This window comes from Otolemur garnettii, unplaced genomic scaffold, assembly GCF_000181295.1.
Source record: "Otolemur garnettii isolate 467f Iridium unplaced genomic scaffold, OtoGar3 scaffold00236, whole genome shotgun sequence".
Lineage (NCBI taxonomy): Eukaryota > Metazoa > Chordata > Mammalia > Primates > Galagidae > Otolemur > Otolemur garnettii.
The window spans coordinates 1897807-1920812 of record NW_003852631.1 but is presented as its reverse complement, the minus strand read 5'-3'; the positions used below and the strand labels follow the sequence as shown (position 1 = coordinate 1920812).

General features: G+C 42.3%; 1 protein-coding gene across 2 annotated transcripts in view; it reads right to left on the bottom strand.

Moving 5' to 3' along the window:
- Positions 1-2449: 2449 nt before the first annotated feature.
- Positions 2450-23006, bottom strand: part of ANKUB1 (ankyrin repeat and ubiquitin domain containing 1) — a 28941-nt gene continuing 8384 nt past the window's right edge. The window contains exons 3-6 of one of the 2 annotated variants that reach the window (XM_012812971.2): positions 19767-19983; positions 12277-12391; positions 8512-9450; positions 2450-2624 (exon numbers count right to left, since the gene is read on the bottom strand). In XM_012812971.2, coding sequence (XP_012668425.2) covers positions 2495-2624; positions 8512-9450; positions 12277-12391; positions 19767-19983 — 1401 coding nt within the window. In that variant the 3' untranslated portion in view covers positions 2450-2494. The remainder of the gene's footprint in view (positions 2625-8511; positions 9451-12276; positions 12392-19766; positions 19984-23006) is intronic. The other variant, XM_023508272.1, reaches the window with a different exon arrangement.

Below are 23006 nucleotides of genomic sequence, written 5' to 3'. Positions count from 1 at the left end.
GGGCCCGGGCTGGATTCGAACCCGCCAGCTTAGGTGCATGTGGCTGGCGCCTTAGCCGCTTGAGCCACAGGCGCTGAGCCAATATCCATCAATTTTTGACAGAGATGCCGAGGTAATTCAGTGGGCAAAAGGAAAATCTTCTGAACAACTGATTCTAGAACAACTAGATAAAATTATGAGAAAAATGAATCCTTACGCTTACCATAAATCAAATACACAAATAATTTGAGATACATTATATACCTAACATAAAGGTGAAAATTATAAAGTTTCTAGAAGAAAATGTAAAAGACTATCTTTGTGACTTTGGGAGGCAAACTGTCCTTGGGGGAAATGAAAAAGCATAAACCATAAAAGAAAAAAACGACTAACTGTATTTCAAAGTTAAAAACTTTTGTTTATCAAAAGATACTATTAATAAAATGAAAAAGTGAGCCACAGACTGGGAAAAAACATACACCACACATAATATATCTGATGAAAAGCTTGTATCATGAATACGTAAAAATATCCCACAAACCAATAATTAAAGGATGCCCAGTTTTAAAAATAAGCAGGAACTTGAGTTGATACTTTACAAAAGAAGATACAGAGATGGCCAATAGGCCATGAAGAAGTGTTCAACATTATGGTCATCAGGAAAATGCAAATTAAAACCACAATGATATGCCATTTCAAACTTGTGTTGGAGAGTATGTGAAACAATCAGGGCTCCAGTATGTTGCTAGTGGGATTGTAAGACCATAAACCACTTTGGAGAGCTCTTAAGAAGTTTCTTATTAGGTTAAATGTACATTCACCCTATTATCCAACAGTTTTACTCCTAGATATTTACCCCCCCAAAGAAATGAAAACACGTGTCCAGAGAAAAGACTCTTATAATAATGTTCATAGAGCTTTATTCATAATACCTCAAAACTGGAGGCAATCCGAATGTCCCTACACAGTTGAATAAGTGACATCACATGCATATAAAGGAATACTACTCAGTAATAAAAAAGAATGTCCTACTAATACGAGCAACAGTGTAAATGAATTTTAAAGCAAAATAACCCAGACGCAAAAGTGTACAACTGTATGATTCCAGTGATTTGAAAATCTTACCTATGGAGATAGAAATCAAACCAGTAGTTACATAGAGGGAGTTGACTTAGGATAATAGTTTGAAGGAACTTTACGGGCGGGTAATAGAAGAGGTCTACATATTGATTGGGATATTGATTACACATATTTATTTGTCAAATCCATTGACTCTTACATTTAAGATCTACGTAATTCACCGTCATATGTAATGTTAACCTTCATTTCTATTTTAAAAAATTAATAGAAAGCAATGTGTTAGCAGAAGTCCAAATGATGTCTGAAACCAGCACTAGACTTGGATGGTATTTCTACCTCTCCTGGGGACTTTCCTTATATAGAGTTTAAATTTTTTATTTATTTATTTTTTACTATGTTCTACATTAATATGGCCTAAAAAACAAAAAGCTTGGGCCAGGTGGGCTCATGCCTGTAATCCTAGCATTGTTGGAGGCCAAGGCAGGTGATTGCTTGAGCTCAGCCTGAGCAAGAGCAAGACCCCATCTCTACTAAAAATAGAAAAATTAGCCAGGCCCCTGTAGTCCTGCCTACTGGGAAGGCTGAGGCAAGAGGAACTCTTGAGCCCAAAAGTTTGAGGTTGCTGTGAGCTATGATGCCGCAGCACTCTACCTGGGGCAACAGAGTGAGACACACAGTTCTGAAAACAAAACAAAACAAAACAGAGTTTCCCTCCCCCCCCCAAAAGCATTAAAACAAACCCAGAAAACAAAAAAAGAACAGTAAAAAATTCTCATTCCTTTGGTTTTCATCCTCTTAGTCCTCCCACCCCACAGAAAACTACTTGTCCTCAGATTCTTGTAAGTTCTTCCTCAGAGTCTTTATGCAAAAATGATTGTTTTAAAGCCCTAAATTTTCATTTAGGATAACAGAATCTAAGAAAACATGGTGTTACATATTAAATATAAGCATTCTACGTTGTATATCAAATCATCATATTGTACCCCACAAATGTATACAGTTCATTTTTTAAATTTAAAAAAATGTTCTATTGAAAGTTGTATAGCATTAGAAAGGCTGGTGATTAGAGGTAATGGCATTGTAACTGTTACTAGAAATGCTAACATTAGAATTGGAGATTCTTTTTATTTTATTTTTTTTAGAGACAGAGTCTTACTTTGTTGCCTTCGGTAGAATGCAGTGGCATCACAGCTCATAGCAACCTCCAGCTCTTGGGCTTAGACAATTCTCTTGCCTCAGCCTCCAGAGTAGCTGGGACTACAGGCACCTGCCACAATGCCTGGTTATTTATTGTTGCAGTTTGGCCAGGGCCGAGTTTGAACCCACCACCCTCAGTATATGAGGCCAGCACTGACCCACTGAGCCACAGGTACTGCCCAGAACTGGAGATTCTAATTGATCAGGTCTTTTTCCCAGCGGGGCTTGTCATGACTTTTCAAAGCACAATTTCTGGAGGATTCTCACATGCAGTCAGGCCTCCACGGATAGTCAGGTTGGAAATGCTCTTTTTGGCCAGCATTCTTGCAATTCCCAACTGCTGAAGCCATGGTTTCTCTTTAAAGGCACTGCAAGAAAACAAGTCACAATTTACAAGAAGGTCCAATCTTGTCCTCCTGCATGGCTGGAAGGATGGAAATCTTCAGGTTGGCTTGGCAGCTGTGGCTAGTTTATCCTGTTACATAGGTGGGATGTGAAATAGGATTCTTTCTAAAACTAGTTCTCTGTGATGTAGTGGGGATGGTATTTTCCCAAGGCAATACTGGAAGTTTAGAATCCACAACTAGAAAGCCGTTCAATATCAAGAATAATTCCCTGGGTTGAAACTTTTTCTGTCCTTTCTAGGTATCCCTAAACATCACGCACTCACTGACCTCTTTTCTCCCCTTTCTCCCCTGGAAAACCTACATTAAGGATTCTCATTGACAAGATACTAGACATTTTGATAGTCTTTGAGTGAAATGCAATGCAACTTAACGTCTTTTTAAAATTTCAGATTAATCTGAGGGAACGAGCAATTAGGCTACATTGTTTGTGTTTGTTGGGTAAAGTCCAAGTTGCAGTTGAGCCCTTCACCCAGGAGGTGAGCCGTTTACCCTCACATCGTGCCCGTCAGGTGACAGCTTGGAAGTTAACGTCTTATGACAGCTATTCTCTGGCTATGTACTAATCAAGACATGTACATTTGAATACAATTACTTCCGCTTTCTAGGACGCAACTATGATTTGTCACAGAGGGGTTTTATGTGCCCTTAAATGCTGGGATCCTCCATGAGTCTACATTTGCTGCTTCTTTTTTTCCTGCATGCATATCCTTTTTTTTTTTGTAATTAATTATTTTATTGAATTATAACTTTGTACATTGATGCATTTATGGGGTTCAGGGTACGGCTTTGATATACCGGGTGAAATGTTTACATTGAACCAAGTAACACATCCATCACGATTATACTCATTTCTTAATAGTTTAGAAATGTACCATTGCATCATGCACGTTAGGTGAGGTCCCCCGAATACCCTCCCTTCTCCCATATCCCCTCTCCCCGCCCCCCTCTCCTCTTCCCTTCTACTTTATGGACTATAGTTATGTTTTGCCATTCATATGATATACTCATATCCTAAGAGGCCTCATTTACTCATTGCTTCAATTCCCTTATCCATGACTCTCAAAGCCTGACTGTCCTTAAAAGTTGCATATATCAGATTATCAAATAAAAATATTTGTCCCGGCTCAGCGCCTGTAGCTCAAGTGGCTAAGGTGTCCGCCACATACACCGGAGCTGGCAGGTTCGGATCCAGCACAGGCCCACCAAACAATGACAAATACAACCAAAAAAAAAAAAAATAGCTGGCATTGTGGCAGGCACCTGTAATCCCAGCTACTTGGGAGGCTGAGGCAAGAGAATTGCTTAAGCCCAAGAATTGGAGGTTGCTGTGAGCTGTGACACCACAGCATTCTACCCAGGGCGACAGCTTAAGACTCTGTCTCAAAAAACAAACAAAAAAAATTATCCCATACACACTTCCCACTTAAGTCTTTTCCCATCTTTGTAAGCCTGTCCCCCTTCTGTGTCCTCCTTCTTGTACACGGACTGTCCTGTCCTCACTATCTCCAAAGCTAGAAACCAAGCTCAATTCCTCCTGTCTCCACTTCCACACCCAATTAGGACCACATTTCATAGATTGTTCTCCTGAAATTCGCTCATAGTTGGTCTTTTCCTTCCTCCCTAACTATCACTAGTCCAGCCTAGGTCTCTATCGTCTCTTGCGTCTCTTATCGCAGCCTCCTAACGCTACTTTAGTCTTTCTACACCTTTCTGGAGAGTCATCAACACATCTCCATCAGGTTTGTCTTCAGAAACAACCCCAAACTGATTACGTGACTTACCACCTTTCTAAAAAAACCCAAAACTTCTGTGAGTTTCTCACTCACCTCTCACCCCATGGAAAGGGGAATAAGAAGCAAATTCTCCAGTGGGGCCCTCAAGATACTTCTCAAAGTGGGGATAATCTCCCTTGCTAGTCTCGCCTCTAGCTAATTTCTCCCTATCTCCTAAAATACATTTGGCAGATCTGCTTACTTTCCTGCACACTAAATTTCTTGCTTTGCCCTCTCGAAAAGCAGGGCCTTTGACCACGTTACTACCTCTACCTGGATCCTTTTCCTCACTACCACCCCTTGGGTCTGGAAAAGTGCTATAGATTTTCAAAGGGCTTTCGCTCAATCCACTAGGAACAGCCTTGCATGAAAGTACCAGAGTGTTTCAAACATTTGAACCCCGTCCGTGTCTGCCTGATTCATGTTTTCTGTTCTAGACTAACTCTTTGCTTTACTTCAGTGGCTGTATCTCCCCCAGCCCTCTAAACTGGGTTAACCCCACACTGCGGCCCATAAAACCAGGTCTTAAGCTTTAAGGAAACCATTCAGGCACTTTAAACCTCTCCCCACATCCTGCCTGACTTAATTTGAAGTCCCCTTTCTCCGTTCTGATGCGTATCCTAGTTCCTCTTAGGCTCAGAGCCCATCCTGACTTACTCCTTGGTATTTGAAACCTGATCTTTCTGCATTCATTCAAGCAATCATTTATTGAGCACTTACTGTATGCCAGGCACTATTCTACATGTGGGAGACCCCAAAAGTGAACAAAACATGCCTTTTTATAAGGAATAAAAGCAGAGAGCTGTACTTTTACCCAAAGCACAAAAGGTCATCCGAGTTACACTTTGGGATTACTTTCTACTCTTGGTCCACCGTCTGGACCAATCCTCTACATTTTTGAATCTTCACTAAACTGGACCTCTAGGACACATACAACTCACTGCAATCGGATGATAAGCAATTAGGAAAACTGTTTCATAGACACACCTTGGAGATTCTCTTTGATCTGTGTAAAGCTATGTTATCTTCTAGGCTGAAGAATGGGGCTCTTTGTGACCTTCTGACTTAGTCACTGTCATGTCTACACCAGCTATATGTACTCACTAAGCCAGACCCACACCAGCACTTGGTCTGAGATAACTGCAGCAATACTATCATGGAGTCAACTCTGAGAAGTGTATTTTCATGTGTCTGAAGATAGAGTTCCTGAATGACACGTGATTTAGCAAACACTTTCATGTGATTCCAAATGATATGACTGGGGTCCCGGTTTGGGAGACTGCCTTTTCTATACAATCAGGGACGTCGGATGGCCACTTTATCCAGCCTGATCCAGTTCCTTGACTCGGCATCATGAAAGACTACATTAGATTCTTCCCAGTTTAACTTGGTACACATTGCCATCAAGATAGGGTGTACATCCACTTATCATGTTTGTATCTTTTTGGCACAAGAGCTGCACTGGCCATTTAGAGGAGCTGTCAGAATGCCTGACTGCCTGAACTGACAGGCAGCTTCATGCAGGTGCTTTTGTGAATCCTATGAAGGACACAAACCAGAGCAAGAAGAGTGTTGAGGGGCATGAGACTGAAGGTCTCTCCTTCATCTCCGTAGCCCACCATCAAAGGAAGGTGAAACAGATTCTATGAGGATCCACTGGAATTGGGCTGGAAACAGATGTGGAGGAAGTGAAGGGTCTGAATAGAAGGATGATACAGATATTAGGAAATAAACACAGAATTCGTTATAAGTAACCTGCTGGAGTAAGCGCACAGTCAGACTGCCCACCTCTCCTCCTGTGAGTCCCCTTTTGTACTGACCCCTTTCCTTAATGAATTATTTTCTCCAGAAATTTCCTTCTTGACCTTGAAATTACTTCCCACTAACTATAAAATATAGTTGCAGAAATCAGCATGCTAGGACTACCTCTTTGGAAAACTGTTTGGAAATGTTTACTAAAGCTGAAGATAAACTTACCTATGACCCAGCAATTCTATTCCTAGATATAGAGTCAAGAGAAATGAACACAAACGTCCGCCAAACTTCATACATAAGATCCGTCATCCATTCTTATTCAAAATAGTTTCCAAATGAGAAACAACCCACATTTCCATCATAGGAAAAAAATAAAGATATGGAATACTACATAAAAATGGAACACTGCATAGGAATAAGGACAATCAACACACACAAACACATGTGTGAATCTCATGGGCAGTATGTCGAGCCAAAAAAGCCAGACTTAAAAGATATTTGCCCTATGATGCCCCTCATGTAAAATTTAAGAACAGGCTTAAAAAAACTTCACTAATAAAGATCAACATAATGATTACATTTGAGAGGGATTTTTAATTGGCAATGACCATGGGTGAAGTTTTTGGGGTGCTAGAAATAGTTTGCATATATGAGTGGTGCTTACATGAATATATGAAAATATAGAAATTCAACAAGCCAGATGTGTGAGATTAGTGCTTTTTATGCATTTCACCGTATATTTGGTAACTCAGTCTCCACTCTCTCCCAGGGAAGCACTCCACACAATTGTCCCTGTCAGCTTTTCTCATTAAAACCACACACTTTCGTGCATGGCACAACTCTTAGGGGCAGGACACTGTTATAAAAGGGACTTTACCTAACCAATGCAATCAGTGTAACCTAATTTTTTGTACCCTCAAACAATAAAACACACACACACTTTTCCACCTTAAACACAGAGCCTCGTGCACATCTCTGTCATGCCTGAGCGGGCCTGGGCCACAATGAACCCTCACTGAATGTTTGTTCATTTTTAATATGCATCTGTTGATCTAACAAATCAGTATTTCCTGCCTTGTGTTTATGGCCTGATGTTTAAGGTCGGCTACATCATTTCTTCAACATTTCTATAGAGGATCTCTTTTCATACACTCTAGTCAGAGATATCCTGCAAATGACGACGACTAAAGCTGTCAAGCAGTATCCTCACCTGTCCCCTACCTCACTATGTTGGATCTTGAATTTTGCCCGGTTTGTAGCCCAAAATTACTCTCACCACTAGGTGGCAGCAACCTCGCTGAAATAAACCAGAGCTGACCTAAAGACCAACAGACAGGCAAATTGACTGAGGGGAAAAAAACACTCTTAAATCTGTACTTCTACTGTCATACAGGCCTCTGGTGATATCTCATTTGCCTGGTAATGAGTTGGGCTTGCGATCTAATCAGAGCTGCGTTTTCAGTGACTAAAATTGTGTTTTCTGTAGACTAAAATTTATCTTATGAAATGAATGTGCCGCAAAAGTTTACTTCTGATACCCTTGCTTATCTCTAAATGTGCTAATGAATTAGCTTTTAAACTCACCTTAAATATTAATGTTAATTCCAGCATCCTATCCGATATGGACCTTCCCCAACCCGTGTATCTTGTCTAATAAGTTAATTCAAGTCTTTTTGCTTGAACTTGTCATTAAATTACTCCTTTCTTTCTTCTCGTTTTCATTGCTATCTAGTTTTCCACAACACTTTGATGTCTCCCTCTCATATTTCAGCTTTCCTTTTTCTCCATTTAATTACAATCAATAATTTCTTATTAGCTTTAAAAAAAAAAAAGCAGCGGGAACAGCAGCAAAGCCTAGCTGATGGATATAACTGTTTCATTGTATCGCTTTCCCTCCTGAAAGGTTAAGGAGTAAAGTACCACTTAGGTTGGATTGGCCAATAGTATCAGTTCATTTTGTCCTAGTCACAAAGTTAAGGTAAGTTATCGAAGCCGCCTCATTAAAGGTTCGCGCTTTGTATGTTTAAAGAGACCTGTAGCTCAAGTGGCTAAGGCGCCAACCACATACACCTAAGGTGGCGGGTTCGAATCCAGCCTGGGCCCGCCAAACAATAATGGCTGCAACCAAAAAATAGCTGGGCGTTGTGGTGGGCACCTGTGGTCCCAGCTACTTGGGAGGCAGAGGCAGGAGACTCGCTTGAGCCCAGGAGTTGGAGGTTGCTGTGAGCAGTGAAGCCATAGCACTCTACCCAGGGGCTCAGCTTGAGGCTCTGTCTCAAAAAAATAAATAAATAAATAAATAAATAAAGAGAAGACATTACCTCGCCATAGCTAAGCAGTAGATTGCGTTCTCCCTTGGAGTCTTCCCACTGTGTTCTGAGAAAGGTGCGAGGGAGGACCTTAGTAAAAAGTCAGCACTGGGCGTTGCATAGTAAAACGATGGGTGTGAATATCCCACTCTTGATACTGGAGGGAGGGGGACTTGGGGTAGATATGTATTTTTTGTGAGCTTTTGTTTTATCCTAGATGTGGCAGTAAATTTCTTCTGATTTTGTCGTTGATGACCTTGTAATTCAGAGGATGTATTTGCATCTACCACTGAAGGGAATTTGAGGGTTTGTTCTCTTGTATCTGGCTGTGAAATTGCCAAAGGATTGCTTGGTTTCCCGTTGGTAGTTGGTTCTCTCAGAGGTGGCAGTTTGCGCGTGGTGCTCTGTGGATCCCTGTTCCCAGCCTTATGCCAGCTCTTGGAGTTCATTTTCGATTTGCTAAAACCATCCACCATAACAGTGTCGCCAACTTTTGCCCCAAAGACCCTTGCTCCACAAAGCTGGCTTTTATGAAGATTGTGACTCTTAGCTCGGTGGATCCATTGTTTTATCTTAATATAAACCCTCATTGGGACTGAAATTTTCAGAAAAGAAACCGTGGACCACATTTTACTCAGCAAATATAATACACAGTCTTTATGTTTGTGTTTGAACGCGATGTTCAGGGGAGTTTGTCCTGCTGCGTTTTTGCATTCCAAGGACAACACACTGCAGTTGACAAAGGCCTTTAGAATCAACAGTTGGCCGGCCTCTGCCGCGGCATGAATGGGGCATTTAGAGATATCTGCGTGAAGGGCTTCCTGGCACCATGCTCGATATGGGTGAACGCCAACTGCTTCATGAGGCCTCACACCCTGCTTCAGGGCCCATTCAGTGAGTTCGACGTAGCCATAAAAGGCAGCAATGTACAGGGCCACTCTCTTTTGATACCTGAAGGAGTAAACCAAGTGGGGAGCAGGTGTTCAGTAAGTCAGCAAACAGACAAGAGCAGTTACGCTAAATACTCCCAAGACATCCTAATTAAATCTTTATTTCGCCCTAATTTTTACCTAAAATACCTTTTTAGAAAAGGCAGATAGGGATATGCAAGTTAAATCACACAGGTCCCACTGATACACGTTATCCTGTGCGTATGCAAATTCAAACTGGTTTCCTTGGAGTGATTGTCTTTCTTATAAAAATCAAATGCTCAGAAAAATATTAAGCCTGGAGGGAAGAAAGGAGCTTTGCAGTGTGATCATTTATATTCTCTGAGTTCTTAGATTTTACTTAAAAATTGTTAAGTGTAGATGGTTAGGCACTAAAATGTTATGTGACATTGGGCAGGTTATTTTATTGCAGTTTCCTTATCTTTAAAACAAAATAAAAAGTATACAGTTAATTGAATTGTTAAAAGTATAAAATGAGGTAATATAACAGTGCCACAAAGGAAGTATTCAGTAATTATGCGCTATTAAAAGTAATGCAACATAGCTTTTTCTTTGGATTCAGAACATGAAAAAGAGAGTTCTCACTATCTCGCAAAGAAATTCATGTAAAATGGTTAGATATTTAATAAATTTCTAGGAGTTGCTATTCCAATGTGTCCCTTCACAGAGCCCTTGGAGCCCCTGGCAGGTGTGCGGGTCTCTGCAAAACATGATTATATCACCCACAAGGGGGCACTGTTCTAAAATACGTAACAGAATTAAAACCTGAAAGTTAATGCAGAGTATGTATTTGGGAACCTGCTGGCTGCGTTAATGCATTAAAATGCCCACTTGCTGCCCACTTGTTACACTTCGTGTATAGTTTGTATTAGATATAGTTTGAAGGGTTACATGTGGGCTTAGTTAGGAAGAGGTAGACAATGTCAGTAAGTCTACTATCAAGTGTTTTTTCTTTTTTCTTTTTATTTATTTATTAATTTTTGTCTTTTCTTTTTAAAAAATAACTGTGAAAGTGACAAGGAAGAGATGTTCCTTGACTTATGTTGGAGCTATATGCTGATAAAGCAATTGTTAAGTTGAAAATACCTTAAGTCAAAAATGCATTTAACACTTAACCTACCAAACATTATAACTTAGCCTAGCAAACCTTAAACGTGCTCAGAATACTTACATTAGTCCATATTTGAGCAAAGTCATCTAAAACAAAACCTATTTTATTTATTTATTTATTGAGACAGAGCCTCAAGCTATCCCCCTAGGTAGAGTGCCGTGGCACCACAGCTCACAGCAACCTCCAACTCCTGGGCTCAAGCGAGTCTCCTGCCTCAGCCTCCCAAGTAGCTGGGACCACAGGCACCCACCACAACGTCCGGCTATTCTTTTTTTGTTTGCAGCCATCATTGTTGTTTGGTGGGCCCAGGCTAGATTCAAACCCGCCACCTTAGGTGTATGTGGCTGGCACCTTAGCCACTTGAGCCATAGGCGCCGAGCCACAAAACCTATTTTATAATAAAGTGTTGAATATCTAATGTAATTTATTGAATACTGTACTGAAAGGGAAAAACAGAATGGTCGTATGGGCACTCAAAGTATGATTTCTGCTGAACGCACATCACTTTCACAACATCGTAAAGCTGAAGAAGCTAAGTTGAACCATCATAAGTCGAACTATTTATACAGTAAAACCTCTGTAAGTTAACCACCTAAAGGACTGTAACAAACTGGTTAATATACAGAGGTGGTCAACGTAAGGAACTAGGCCTACTGTACTGACACATACATGTGGTACAAGTCCTGTCTATGAAACTGAGGTCAACTTAAGGAAGTAGTCAACTATGGAGGTTCTACTGTATTTATTTTCACAGCCTTTAAAAGTGTCACTAAAGGCCAGGTCTGTTGGTTCATACCTGAATAGGCAGGAGGATTGAATGAGTTTGAGACCAGCCTGAACAATATAGTGAGACCCCGCTTCTACAAAATTACAAAAATTAGCCAGGCATGGTGGTACATGCCTATAGTTGCAACCACTCAGGAGGCTTGAGCCCAGGAGTTCATGATTGTAGGGACTTATGATCATGCCACTACTCTCTAGTCCAGGCAACAGAACAAGACCCTGTCTTGGAAAAAAAGTGTTGCCAAAAGTGTGATGATATCCAAACCAAATTGAAGTTGCTTATTTAATTACAGTTGACCTTTGGACAATACATGGGCCCACTCACACATGGATTGTCTTCTGCCTCTGCCACTCCTGAGACCGCAAGACCAGCTCTTTCCCCTTTCTCCTTCTCAGCCTACTTAACCTGAAGATGGCAAGGAGGAAGACCTTTGTGATCTCCTTCTGCTTAATGAATAACAAATGTATATTCTCTTCCCCGTGATTTTCTTAACAGTTTATTTTATCCTGCTTTACTGTAAGAGACAGAGTATGTGTTAATCAACTCTTTTTGGTAAGGCTTCTAGTCAACAGTAGGCTATTAGTTAAGTTTTGGAGGAGTCAAGATTTATAAGCAGATTATTGGCTGGTTACGGAGTTAACACCTCTAACTCCCATGTTGTTCAAGGGTCAACTGTAGTTAGCATTTACTGAGGACAGTCTACCTGAATTGCAATCCAAAGTCTTTGCACCAAAGACTGTCAGCCCAGGGAGCATCTTTACTGTTTTGTTCCAGCAACTATCTCAATAATAATGTCTGGTTAAGACATTCCAGCTCCACTGGCGTGAAGCAGCACTCCAGTTGCTGGGTGAATTGCAGGGCCAAGGTCTAATGGGACGTTCAGTAAAACATTACATCATTTGCTAAATTAATGTAATATTAATCCCCCATACTTGAGTATTGGTCCTTCTGTTGATAAATAGCGTTGGACTTTAAGTTTTTGTCCAAGGACACAACCCATGAGAAATTCCTTCCATCCATCCCAGACGTCCAAGCGAAGTGTTGTGCCTGTGGATCAAGACAGGTGGTTTGTAGTTTGCACTATGGTTTGGCAATCCACAAAACTTCTAACGATAGTCTTCCTCAACTAGAGGCACGAGCTCAAAGCAAAATGAAAAGTAACCCTGGAACAAGGAGACAGGGAGGCTGTTTTGAGCTTAGGCTTTTATTGGCATGGAAAAGCAACTTATCTTCTGTGCATTGCTATCTTCTCATTGGCTCAATGACTGCATCCCACGCTGGAATGTTTCTTTTCAGCTAACTTAAAACAGTTCTGTAGACAGCAATTCAGTGCTGCTGTACATATTACCATGTATGTGAAGCTATTACATTGGAATTAGAAACCAAGAAACCCACGGCAGGGCTGACAGCCCTATTGGGCTGTTGGCTTGCAGGTGGGCTGTGAGGGAGTTGATGATACTCACCAGCTAAAATGCTTGTTCTATCCTTCACCAAACAGGAGCTGTTCTCTGTTACGAACATAGAAGTAATTCACCGCTGCTGGAGTCTTTAGCACTCGCTCCTGGGAAGTCTGTTCTCTCTGTGACACCACATTCCCTTTGTCCTTCAGGCTAGTGTTTTCCAGGGATCCTCCTCAGCCTTCTGCTCCTCTCACTCTACAAATTTCTTTGGGAATCAAAGCTAAACTCCTCCTATGTGGCCCACCCCATCCTCTCTCACCTTGCTCCACTCTGCCTCATTCACTTTATTCTAGCCACCTTGACCTTTCACCTGTCCTCCAAACACACAAAGTCCACCCATATCTATATCTGAGAACCTAATGACTTACAATTTCTCTTACTTGAAAGGGTTTTCATCTAGGTTTTCACAGGGCTGTGTCCTTTTTATTCAGGTTTCAATTCAAACATCATGTCCTCACAGAGGACACCTCTTAGGCACAGTAGCCTGTAGTTTGTGTCACCTTACTTGTTTGGAGATTTTTTTTGTTGTTTCCATTAAAAAGAAAAGGATTTGCCATACAGTCTGGCCCTTGGTAAGTGCTGAGTAGATGCTTCTTGTCTGATGAACCAGGGAGCTCAGCCAAGGTCATGGCTTCATTGACCACCATGTTCCCCTCACTCTCAGGTCCCCCTCTCCAGACCGGGCCTCTTCTCCTGTTACAGACTCCCCTGTGGGGGATGTCACCACCCAAGGACTGCACACACCCCCATCTTTCAGCATCTTTCACCCCAACTTGCTTTTCACCTGCACACTTTGTATTATTGGAGTTGGGGGTACATCCATCTTTCTCGCTGCCTAAGCCAGATATTTGGAAGTTACTCTTCATCCTTCCCATTTGTTTCATGCTGTACATCTAAATAACTGCTTACACCTGACAAGTTTATCCCATGAATATCTGGGCACTCTGCTTTATTGCCTCCATCTCAACCATCCCAGCCCTATTCCAGGCCTAGACGATCTCTCCCCTAAATCTATATCGAGACACTCTCAACACTCTCCCCTTCTCTTCATTCAGGTCTCTGCTCAAATGTGCTTTACAGATCAACTATCTACAATAGCCTCTCCGACCTTACTGCACCAGCCGTCATTCCCTTACTCTGCTTTCTTTTGCTTTATTATTCTTAAAGTTTGATATTTTTCTGTCTGTTTCATGGTGCTTGCCTGCTCCACCAAAACACAAGCTTCAAGAGGGTAGGGACATTGTTGCTGTGCCTGCCTTCCTCAGTGCTACCTGGCTTGCGGTAGATGCTTAGCAAATGTTTGAAGTCTTGCTCCACTCCCCAGCTCCCCACTCCTGCCTGCGGCATACCGCCCTCCTGACCCGGCAGGCCACGGCCACAGACTTTTCTGTGCATCAGGCTGTCTCCAGTAAGGTGACCAGATTTTAACATTGGTAAAGTGGGACACCATTGGGGGGGTGGGGGGGGCCTGGGGGAGCGGGGAGGGGGGCTGGAGGGGTGGGCCTGACAACAATGCAAATTTTGATAAGCAGTTCTCGATAATCAGTTCTCAACAATTATTTGTTATTATTACAGTTTAACATTATAAAATTAACAAAAATAATATAAAACTCGTATCCTGGTGAAATAGCCACATGGCAACAGAAAACCATATATTCCCTTCCTGTTCTCCCATGTTCCCTAGCTTGTCGTGCATTCTTTCCAAAAATTGGGGCTTTTAAAAAGTGCTGCAGGACAAATTGTTAAAAATCAGGACTGTCCTGCCAAAAGTGGGATGTCTGGTCACCTTAGTCTGGGGGGTGGGGAGCTACTTGTTTGTTCCAGACAGTTTGGCTCCTTCTGAGCTAATTGTCCTTGCCTAGAAGCAAGGGAGGGAGCCAGTCTCCTTCTGGTACAGATTCCACCTGGGTGACCTTGCCCAGGAGGGGAGTAGGGAGTTTACATTAGCCTTTTTATTTCCAAATGAAGTTACATTAACCTCTTCATTCCCAAATGGAGTTACATTAACCTTTTCAGCAGCCAAAAACTGCATATTCCCTTCCCATTTTCCTGCTGTTCCCTAGCTTGTTGTGCATTCTTTCCAAAAATCAGGACTTTTTAAAAATGCTGCAGGACACAGGACAAATTGTTAAAAATTGGGACTGTCCTGCCAAAAGCGGGACGTCTGGTCACCTTAGTCTCCAGCCTCAGCAGCTTCTAGACTTTGTTTATCTTTGTTGGCTGGGATAACACCAGTAATCTTAGAATCATAGAATGGTGAAGATGAAAAGATCGTAAAGACCTGCCCTCTCAGTTGTTCTCTTTTATGGACTAGAGAGCTGAGGGGACTTGCTGGAAGTCACTCAGCTGGCTGAGAGTGGGATTTGGCCTGGAATTGATGTCTTCAGTACACTTCCTCATGCCTGGAATGCCTCCTCTCTCTGTTTCCTTCATTTCTTTCCTTGATGCCCTCCCCCCCATCTCCTCTCCGCAGACAGACAGCAATAAAATGTACATCTCCCTGCCGGTCCCTCTGTTACTGGACTTTCTGTTATACTCTGTAATCTTGAAATAAGGCTGTTCCTCCACTTACTCTGATTTTGTATTTTTTTTTTTGAAAGGTCTTTATTGGTGGTGGTGGGGGGAGGTTGCAGAGCAGCACCAAGGAGGAGAGAAAAAGAGAAAAGAAGAGAGGAGAGAGAAGAAGGGAGAGATGAGGAGAGAGAAGGAGAGCAGAGAAGAGCGAGAGGTTAGAGGGGGAGAGAGGAGTTTGTATTTCTTAACCGTGGACCTGCTATCTTTTGTGAGCTGATTCTTGTTTGTACACTTGTTTACTCACAGAGCCCAGTCTGCAGTACCCCCCTCACCTCCCTGACCCGCCTCAGTCCTCCTAAACCTGGCCTCAGCTGGGACACTCAGTCCTCCTAAACCTGGCCTCAGCTGGGACAGTTTACTCTCCTGGCTGGAGAACTGTGGAACCACTTTGTAAAGATAATGTGATGGTTCTGCAGCTCTTCTGTGGAAATGCCTGGGTGAACATTCCCCAAACTATGGATCATATTTGCCACAATAGATTCAGGTTCTCTAAAGCTTCTTGCGCTTAAATGTTCTCAGAACATGCTTAGTTCTCACAATTAGCCTTGGAAGCAGAGCACTTTAAATGCTGCTCCAAGTGCATTTGTTTTCTCTCCTGACTTAAAACGATTTTCTGCCTTTTTAGCTCATAGTGAAAATCCCCCTCAGATGAGCGGTGGAAAGCCTTTGCCTGGCTCTGCGCTGTAGGTCCTTAATCTTCCACGGCTGAGAGCACACAGCCTCCATCTCGAGGACCAGCTGGGCCCCAGGGCCAGACAACAATCTTCACTCCAGCGGGAAGGAATTTGCCCAGGTTCCAGGCCAGTGACTCAGAGCTTTGGTGGGAAATGTGGGATCCTGCTCGTCATGCTCTGGTGTTGTGTGGACTTGCCCTGTTCCTCCTGACTACACCCCCACCTAGTGCTCCGTACCTGCATTCCAGGATCCAGCCTCATCTTTTAGGTGTTAGGACTGAGGTCCTTTTTCTCAATTTCCTACTCTGAACCTCATTCCTAGGGTTAGATTTCTGTTACGTATTGTCAACCACCTTACCCGGCTTCCCACGTCTGTTCAACTGTCCTTCCTTCCTTCACTACCTTCCTGCTATGGTTCACCGACCAGGTCTCTGCCCAGATTCCCTCAGTGTCACCTTCTGCCTTCCTTGGTTACCACTTGCTAGTTGCAGACTGACCTGCCTGTTACAGTCCCCTCCAGTAGGACTTATTTGAGTCTCACCTCTCTGTGCTCCATGTCTATAGGTGGGGTTTCCCTGGCTCAGCGGCCCTTCCTAAGCTTGCTTAGCCTCCAAATCTCACCATCACTAGCTCAACCTGCCCACTGTCGATGAGACCTGACTCTGAAAGCTGCAGAGAAGGCTGTACAATTTAAATCCTCCTTAACACTGGTGGGGCACTTCCATCAAGCCCTGTATTTTATTCCACTTTAATTTTCTGTCTGGTAGCAAATATTGTATATATGTGATGTCCCTCTAAGCCTCAAGTTGCAAAGGCTAATGTTTAGCTTGATAGATTCTTGATAGCTTAGTCATAAATGTTCTACCATCAGAATAGCCCCTTTCCATCTCATTCCGTATCTCCCTCTTAATCCCTGATATCTTTCTTTCTTCATTGCCTTTATATACAGCTGCATACTGAGGGAGGGGCCAGGGACTGACCCCACCGGCAGTTTGTTTTTGCCTGATTGGGTGTCTGTCTTTTTCTTTTTTTCTTTTTTTTTGAGACAGAGCCTCAAGCTGTCCCCCTGGGTAGAGTGCAATGACATCACAGCTCACAGCAACCTCCAACTCCTGGGCTCAAGCGAGTCTCCTGCCTCCGCCTCCCAAGTAGCTGGGACCACAGGCGCCCGCCACAACGCCCGGCTATTTTTTTTGGTTGCAGCCGTCATTGTTGTTTGGCGGCCTGGGCTGGATTTGAACCCACCACCTTAGGTGTATGTGGCTGGCGCCTTAGCTCCTTGAGCCACAGGCGCCAAGCCCTGGTTGTCTATCTTAATCAGATGTGTGAAAACCACTTTCATTCCTGACCCCAGCCTTTGGTATGAGACTATTTATTTATTATTTTCTTTATTTAATTAAATCATAGCTGTGTACATTAATACAGTCATGGGGTGCAGTGTGCTGTTTTTATATACAATTTGAAATATTTTCATCAAATTGGTTAACATAGCCATCATGGCATTTTCTTAGTACGGGACTATTGAAAGCTGTTTTCTCTGAGCCCACCAATGACCTTTGCATCTCATTCAAAGTTTTTCTCAGAATTGTTTTTGGCCCTTTACCAGCATCCTGAGAACAATCTCTTCATCATCTGTTACGATACGTCTCAGTTCCCCTCTAGACGCTGCCTCCTGTCTGCTTGTCCTGACACCAGCTTTTGGCCCTGGACACATCCCTCTCTGTATTTACTCTCCAAGGAAAGTGCCTCTCCTGGGGCTCGACCCTGCCTCCGTGGGCAGGACACCTACATTAATGTCTGCAAACCCAACCCCTCACTCAAGCTCCGGGGCCATGTTCATAGTAGAGGAGAATTAGACCTCTGTTGTGTTTAACAGCTTTGCCACCAATTGACTAGCTGAGTAACTTTAAAAAAAAAAAGTTTTCTTTGAGTTTCCTCCTATCTCACGTTTAGGATCTAACTCTAAGTTGAGAGTGTGACACCTTTCCTCAGGTTCTCCATCACTGACCCAGGGTCAGAGGTCTGATGCTTCCCCCTTCTTAAATGTGACCTAGCACAGTTACGCTTTTGGCATAGGTATGAACCAGGCCAGCGAGCCCTTCCTCCTTTCCCTTTGAGGCCCTTCTTTCCTTGGCTGTCCTCCAATGCCTGTTTTCTCCTGGCAGACAAAGCAGTCACCAGATCATGCTTGGGCTACTAACCTTATACCTGAAAACACACCTTCCCTAAAGCTCCCACTCACAGACAGTCATTTGATGTGTTCACACCGTGAGCAAGTGGTTTAATCATTCAGAGGTTTAATCATTCATTTAATCTTTGCTTTTTTAAGATCTGTGAAAGTGGGGGTTTGGCCAAAGCATTTTGAATTTTCTTCTAGGTTTTAAAATGTCACCTTATGATCTGAGTAGTATAGGCCTGAAGAATAAACATCCAGAGTTTATTCTAGCTTTGTTTTATCCTTTAGCCTTCATTAGATAAGTAGGTTATCATTTACTTGGGGAAAATGCTACTGTTTGTCCGCCTTCACAAAAGCCTCCATCATGTTCTGGGCAGGACTCAGCCTTCAACAAACACACAGGACAGGACTGCGCTTTATAGTGAAGTACTCTGGGGTCAACTCTTAGAACTTCACTTCCTCTGATGAAAAATAGGGACAATAATTGAGGTTAAAGTTTTGAGAGGCTTAATTTAAAATAGCATGAAGGAATAACGTGATGTAGATATGATACTCAGGAGAGGTGTCAATAAATGCAAATTTTACAGTTAAAACTACTTAATTCAAGGATGGCTACAAAGCCCTATGTCTAGGTTGGAAGAACTCTGTGCAATAATTACCACACAAAGTTACCTAAAGATATGTTCATTGTCAGCAAAGATTCATTCACTTCGGGTGATAATTTCAGTAAGATTTGAGCCGTTTTCTAATATGCTACATCAAATCTATAGCCTTTGAGTTTGTCTTACTGAACTTTGGCTATAGGCAGATATGACCTGGAAGTAGTGTATTTAAAGAGAGGTTGTAATCTGTCCAGCAGGGCGAAGTGCCTGTCCACTGAGGCAGCTTTTCAGCCAGCAGAGTTGGCTTCACATTGTTAAAAAGATTATTTTAATGTAACTGGCAACATTTTAAAATGAGATTGTACAAAGCAGCCTTCAGAATAGTGTGAGTCACATGCTACCCCTTGCTACCAAAAGAGGAAAAGGAACATGTACTTGAACTTGCTTCTGTGTATGCTTGAAATATATCTTGAAAGAGAAAAAGATAAAATGGTCTGTTTTTTGCTCGTCTCTCCTGATGGTATTAATAAATCTTGCTTTGAAAACAAGATGTAACAGGGCTATTCTTATTTCTTAGATCCAGATACAATAGTGAAGTGTTGATAATTTAAATCCACAATGAACTCACAGGTTTCAGCTTAGAAATATTATCTCCATTTGTTGCAATTTCATTTGGAAAGGCTTTTGATTCTAAACTTCGAAACAATAACGTTTGCCTGTGGGGAGGGAACCGAATCTTTGAAATGTCCGGACAGAGAGGGAGACGCATATTTAAATCACGTAAATGTATTAACTATTTTAAAATAAATACATAAATAAAGTTAACAGATTGCATATAAACATCCAGATTTCCATTTTCTCTGAAAAAGCTTCAAAATCTGGTGTCAACGAACCCTAGTGCTGAGTAGCAGCTGATGCCAAACGCAGGGGCATTACCGATATTAATCTGGTAGTCCTGGAGGGGGTTGCAGTCGTACATCTCCAGTCCCTTTGGGGTGCGGAGACAGTAAACACTCACGGGTAAGCCGCATCTCAGAGTCACCAGCGTTCTCAGATCAGACACTTTTTTACCAAGAAGGGACATGCCCTCCATTATTGGCATTGTCTCTTGGGTCACACCATTGAACACACAGAGAATAGGCTTGTCTTCTTCCTAAAGGGAGAGAAAAGGAGGAGCTCAGCGTCTGGAGGTGGGATGAGGGACAAGCATTTCAGAGGATGCTCTGAGAGCCTCTAGCTCCCATGACATGGCTGGGAGGGGCGAAAACAACGCCCCGTTGAATTCTCTGCCTCCTGTTTTGAGAAGAGTAAGCCTTTCTGTCCTGAGGATAGAAGGACAGAACAGTCTCGCAGCTTTGAGTGAAATGAAGGAGACCTGGCAGGGCTCTGAGAACTTTTACTTCTTATCACAGACCCAGACATTAAGAGGTGTTAGTTTAGAAAACACTCCTACATCATGGGCACTTCCACTCGGAAACGCTGTGGACTTTAAATCTTCAATTTTTTTTTTTTTTCTGAGACATGCTTTTGTTGTGTCCCCTGGGGTAGAGGGCAGTGGCACAGTTGGGTTCAATGCAACTTCAAAATCCTGGCTTCAAGTGGTCCTCCTGCCAAAGCCTCCCAACTAGCTGGGACTACAGGTTCCTGCCAATACAACTGGCTAATTTTTCTATTTTTTGTAGAGACAGGGGTCTTTCTTGTGCTTGCTCAAACTGGCCTCAAACTCCTGGCTTCAAGTGATCCTCCTGACTCAGCCTCCCAGAGTGTTAGGATTACAGGTGTGAATAAATATACACAGCCAACTAAAAAAATTTTTTTTTTTTTTTTTCTGAGAGGTGATCTCTGGCACGTGGAACTGAGTTGAGGGCAGGAGGGGACTTTTTTTTTTTGCAGTTTTTGGCTGGGGCCGGGCTTGAACCCGCCACCTCCTGGTGCCCTAAGGAGGGTATTTTTTGTTTATCACTTTATGCTCTTCATGGTCTGGATGGTTTGACTTAAAAAAAAATTAAATAACTACATGTATTTACTTTTGTTATTAAAAAATGGAAATAGTAAATATAGATTTTCAAAAGTTTCCTTTGCTTCTTTTATTTGCAATCTAAGTAGGAAAGCAAGTGAACTGAGATGGATGAAGTAGAGTTAAGATAGAAAGTTTGAGGCTGCAAGTGATGGCTCACGCATTTATTCCTAGCATTTTGAGGAGGCCAAGTTGGGAGAAGCCTTTGAGCTCAGGAGTTCAAGATCAGGCTGAGCAAGAGCAAGACCCTGTCTCTATTAGAAATAGAAAAATTAGCCAGGTGTTGTGGTGTGCAGCTGTAGTCCCAGCTACTTGGGAGGCTGAATCAGGAGGATCGCTTGAACCTAGGAGTTTGAGGTTGCTACGAGCTAGGCTGAGAGGGCACTTTAGCCCGGGGCAATAGAGTGAAACTCTGTCTCAAAAAAAAAAAAAAAAAAAAGATGGTAAGCTTGAGGAAAATATTAATCTTTTTGTTAACAAAAATTTAATCAAGCCAAAACTAAAGACAAAACAAAATAAAACAAAAAATAATAGAGAAAATATGGGAAGAGGGCAAGGAGGAAAGATTTATGAATGTTTCCACTTTTATAACAAAAAATGAAACTGGCTTTACTTCCTCTTTAACTGATTCAGACCAGTAATGTTTTTCTCCCATGACCCGAGGTAGGCTGGGCAGGCGTCAGCTCACAGCACTTCCCCTGCGTGTCCCAGTAATGCAGGGCTCTCTGAGACTGGCATCTGGCCCCCCACATGGGTGTTCCAGCCAGTCACTGCTGGCTCGCCCCCCTCCCCTCCTTCATTCCCTTCCCTCTCCTTATCAAAATTCCTTTCTGGTTCCTTCAGGGCCATCCCTGCTCCAGATTTATAATCCATTAAATTCATTCCACTCCTCTCACATGACACTTGCCAGAATATGATCAACGTACAGAACTCTTGGAAAAAGCCTTTTAGGCTGCAATGCTTGGATCTAGGGCCCATTTCAGTGACTCGAATGCCTGGGAGCAGGTTGGGGTCCTCTGTGCCTACCCATGATGCCAACCAAGCAAGTGGAGGCTGCCCACTGAGCCTGAAGTGCTTAGAACAATTCTTCATGATAGCGTCTCACAAACCTATACCATAAAAATTTAAAGGCTACAGGATTCACCCTTTCCCCTTCACCTCATGCTTTCCTGTGGCCTGAAATGTTTGCCTACACTAATCTATATAATATTTACAAACAGGCAGAAATGCCTATGAAAACTGAATAAAAAGATAGGAAGCGAGAAAAATTATATTTTATGTAATAGCTTTTCCTTATTTCTTTAATAATTCCTCTGATTTCTCTTTAGCCTTTGATATGAGTACTAATTTACATTTAGAATTCCATGCAAATAGAAGAAATAACTTGCAAATAGAGACATGGTCTCTCTATTTTCCCCAAGCTGGCCTTGAACTCCTTGGCTCAAGCAATCCTCTTGTCTCAGCCTCCCAAGTGGCTGGGCACTTGCTACCACACTTGGCTTTCAAATCACTCTTAATAGTTAACTAGCTACTATATGATGTTACAAAAAAAGGCTAAAAATAAGCTTCTCAGAATATGAGTGATCATATATTTAGACCAATAAAAGTAAGCACTATAACTTAAGTATACATATGGCTCTCTATGGAACAAGTAAGAACAAGAGAGAATTGCAAAATATTTTCAATCTTGGGATGAAGAAAGTGCAAAGAAAAAACTACTATCAATTAATGAAGTCAGGTTCTTAAGTATCAAGAAAATCAACACCTAGAGGGTCTGTTCATTGTTTTTTTAGCATCCGGGAACTTTTTGTCATATAAATGAAGACTAAATGTTAAATGACATCCCAGGGCCATTTCATTCATAATGTATCTGGAACATGGTTCTCACTGCACTTTTCTTTTTTTTTTTTTGAGAGAGAGCCTCAAGCTGTCCCCCTGGGTAGAGTGCTGTGGCATCACAGTTTACAGCAACCTCCAACTCCTGGGCTCAAGCGAGTCTCCTGCCTCCACCTCCCAAGTAGCTGGGACCACAGGAGCCTACCACAATGCCTGGCTATTTTTTTTGGTTGCAGCCATCATTGTTGTTTAGTGGGCCCAGGCTGGATTCGAACCCGCTACCTTATGTGTATGTGGCTGGTGCCTTAGCCACTTGAGCCACA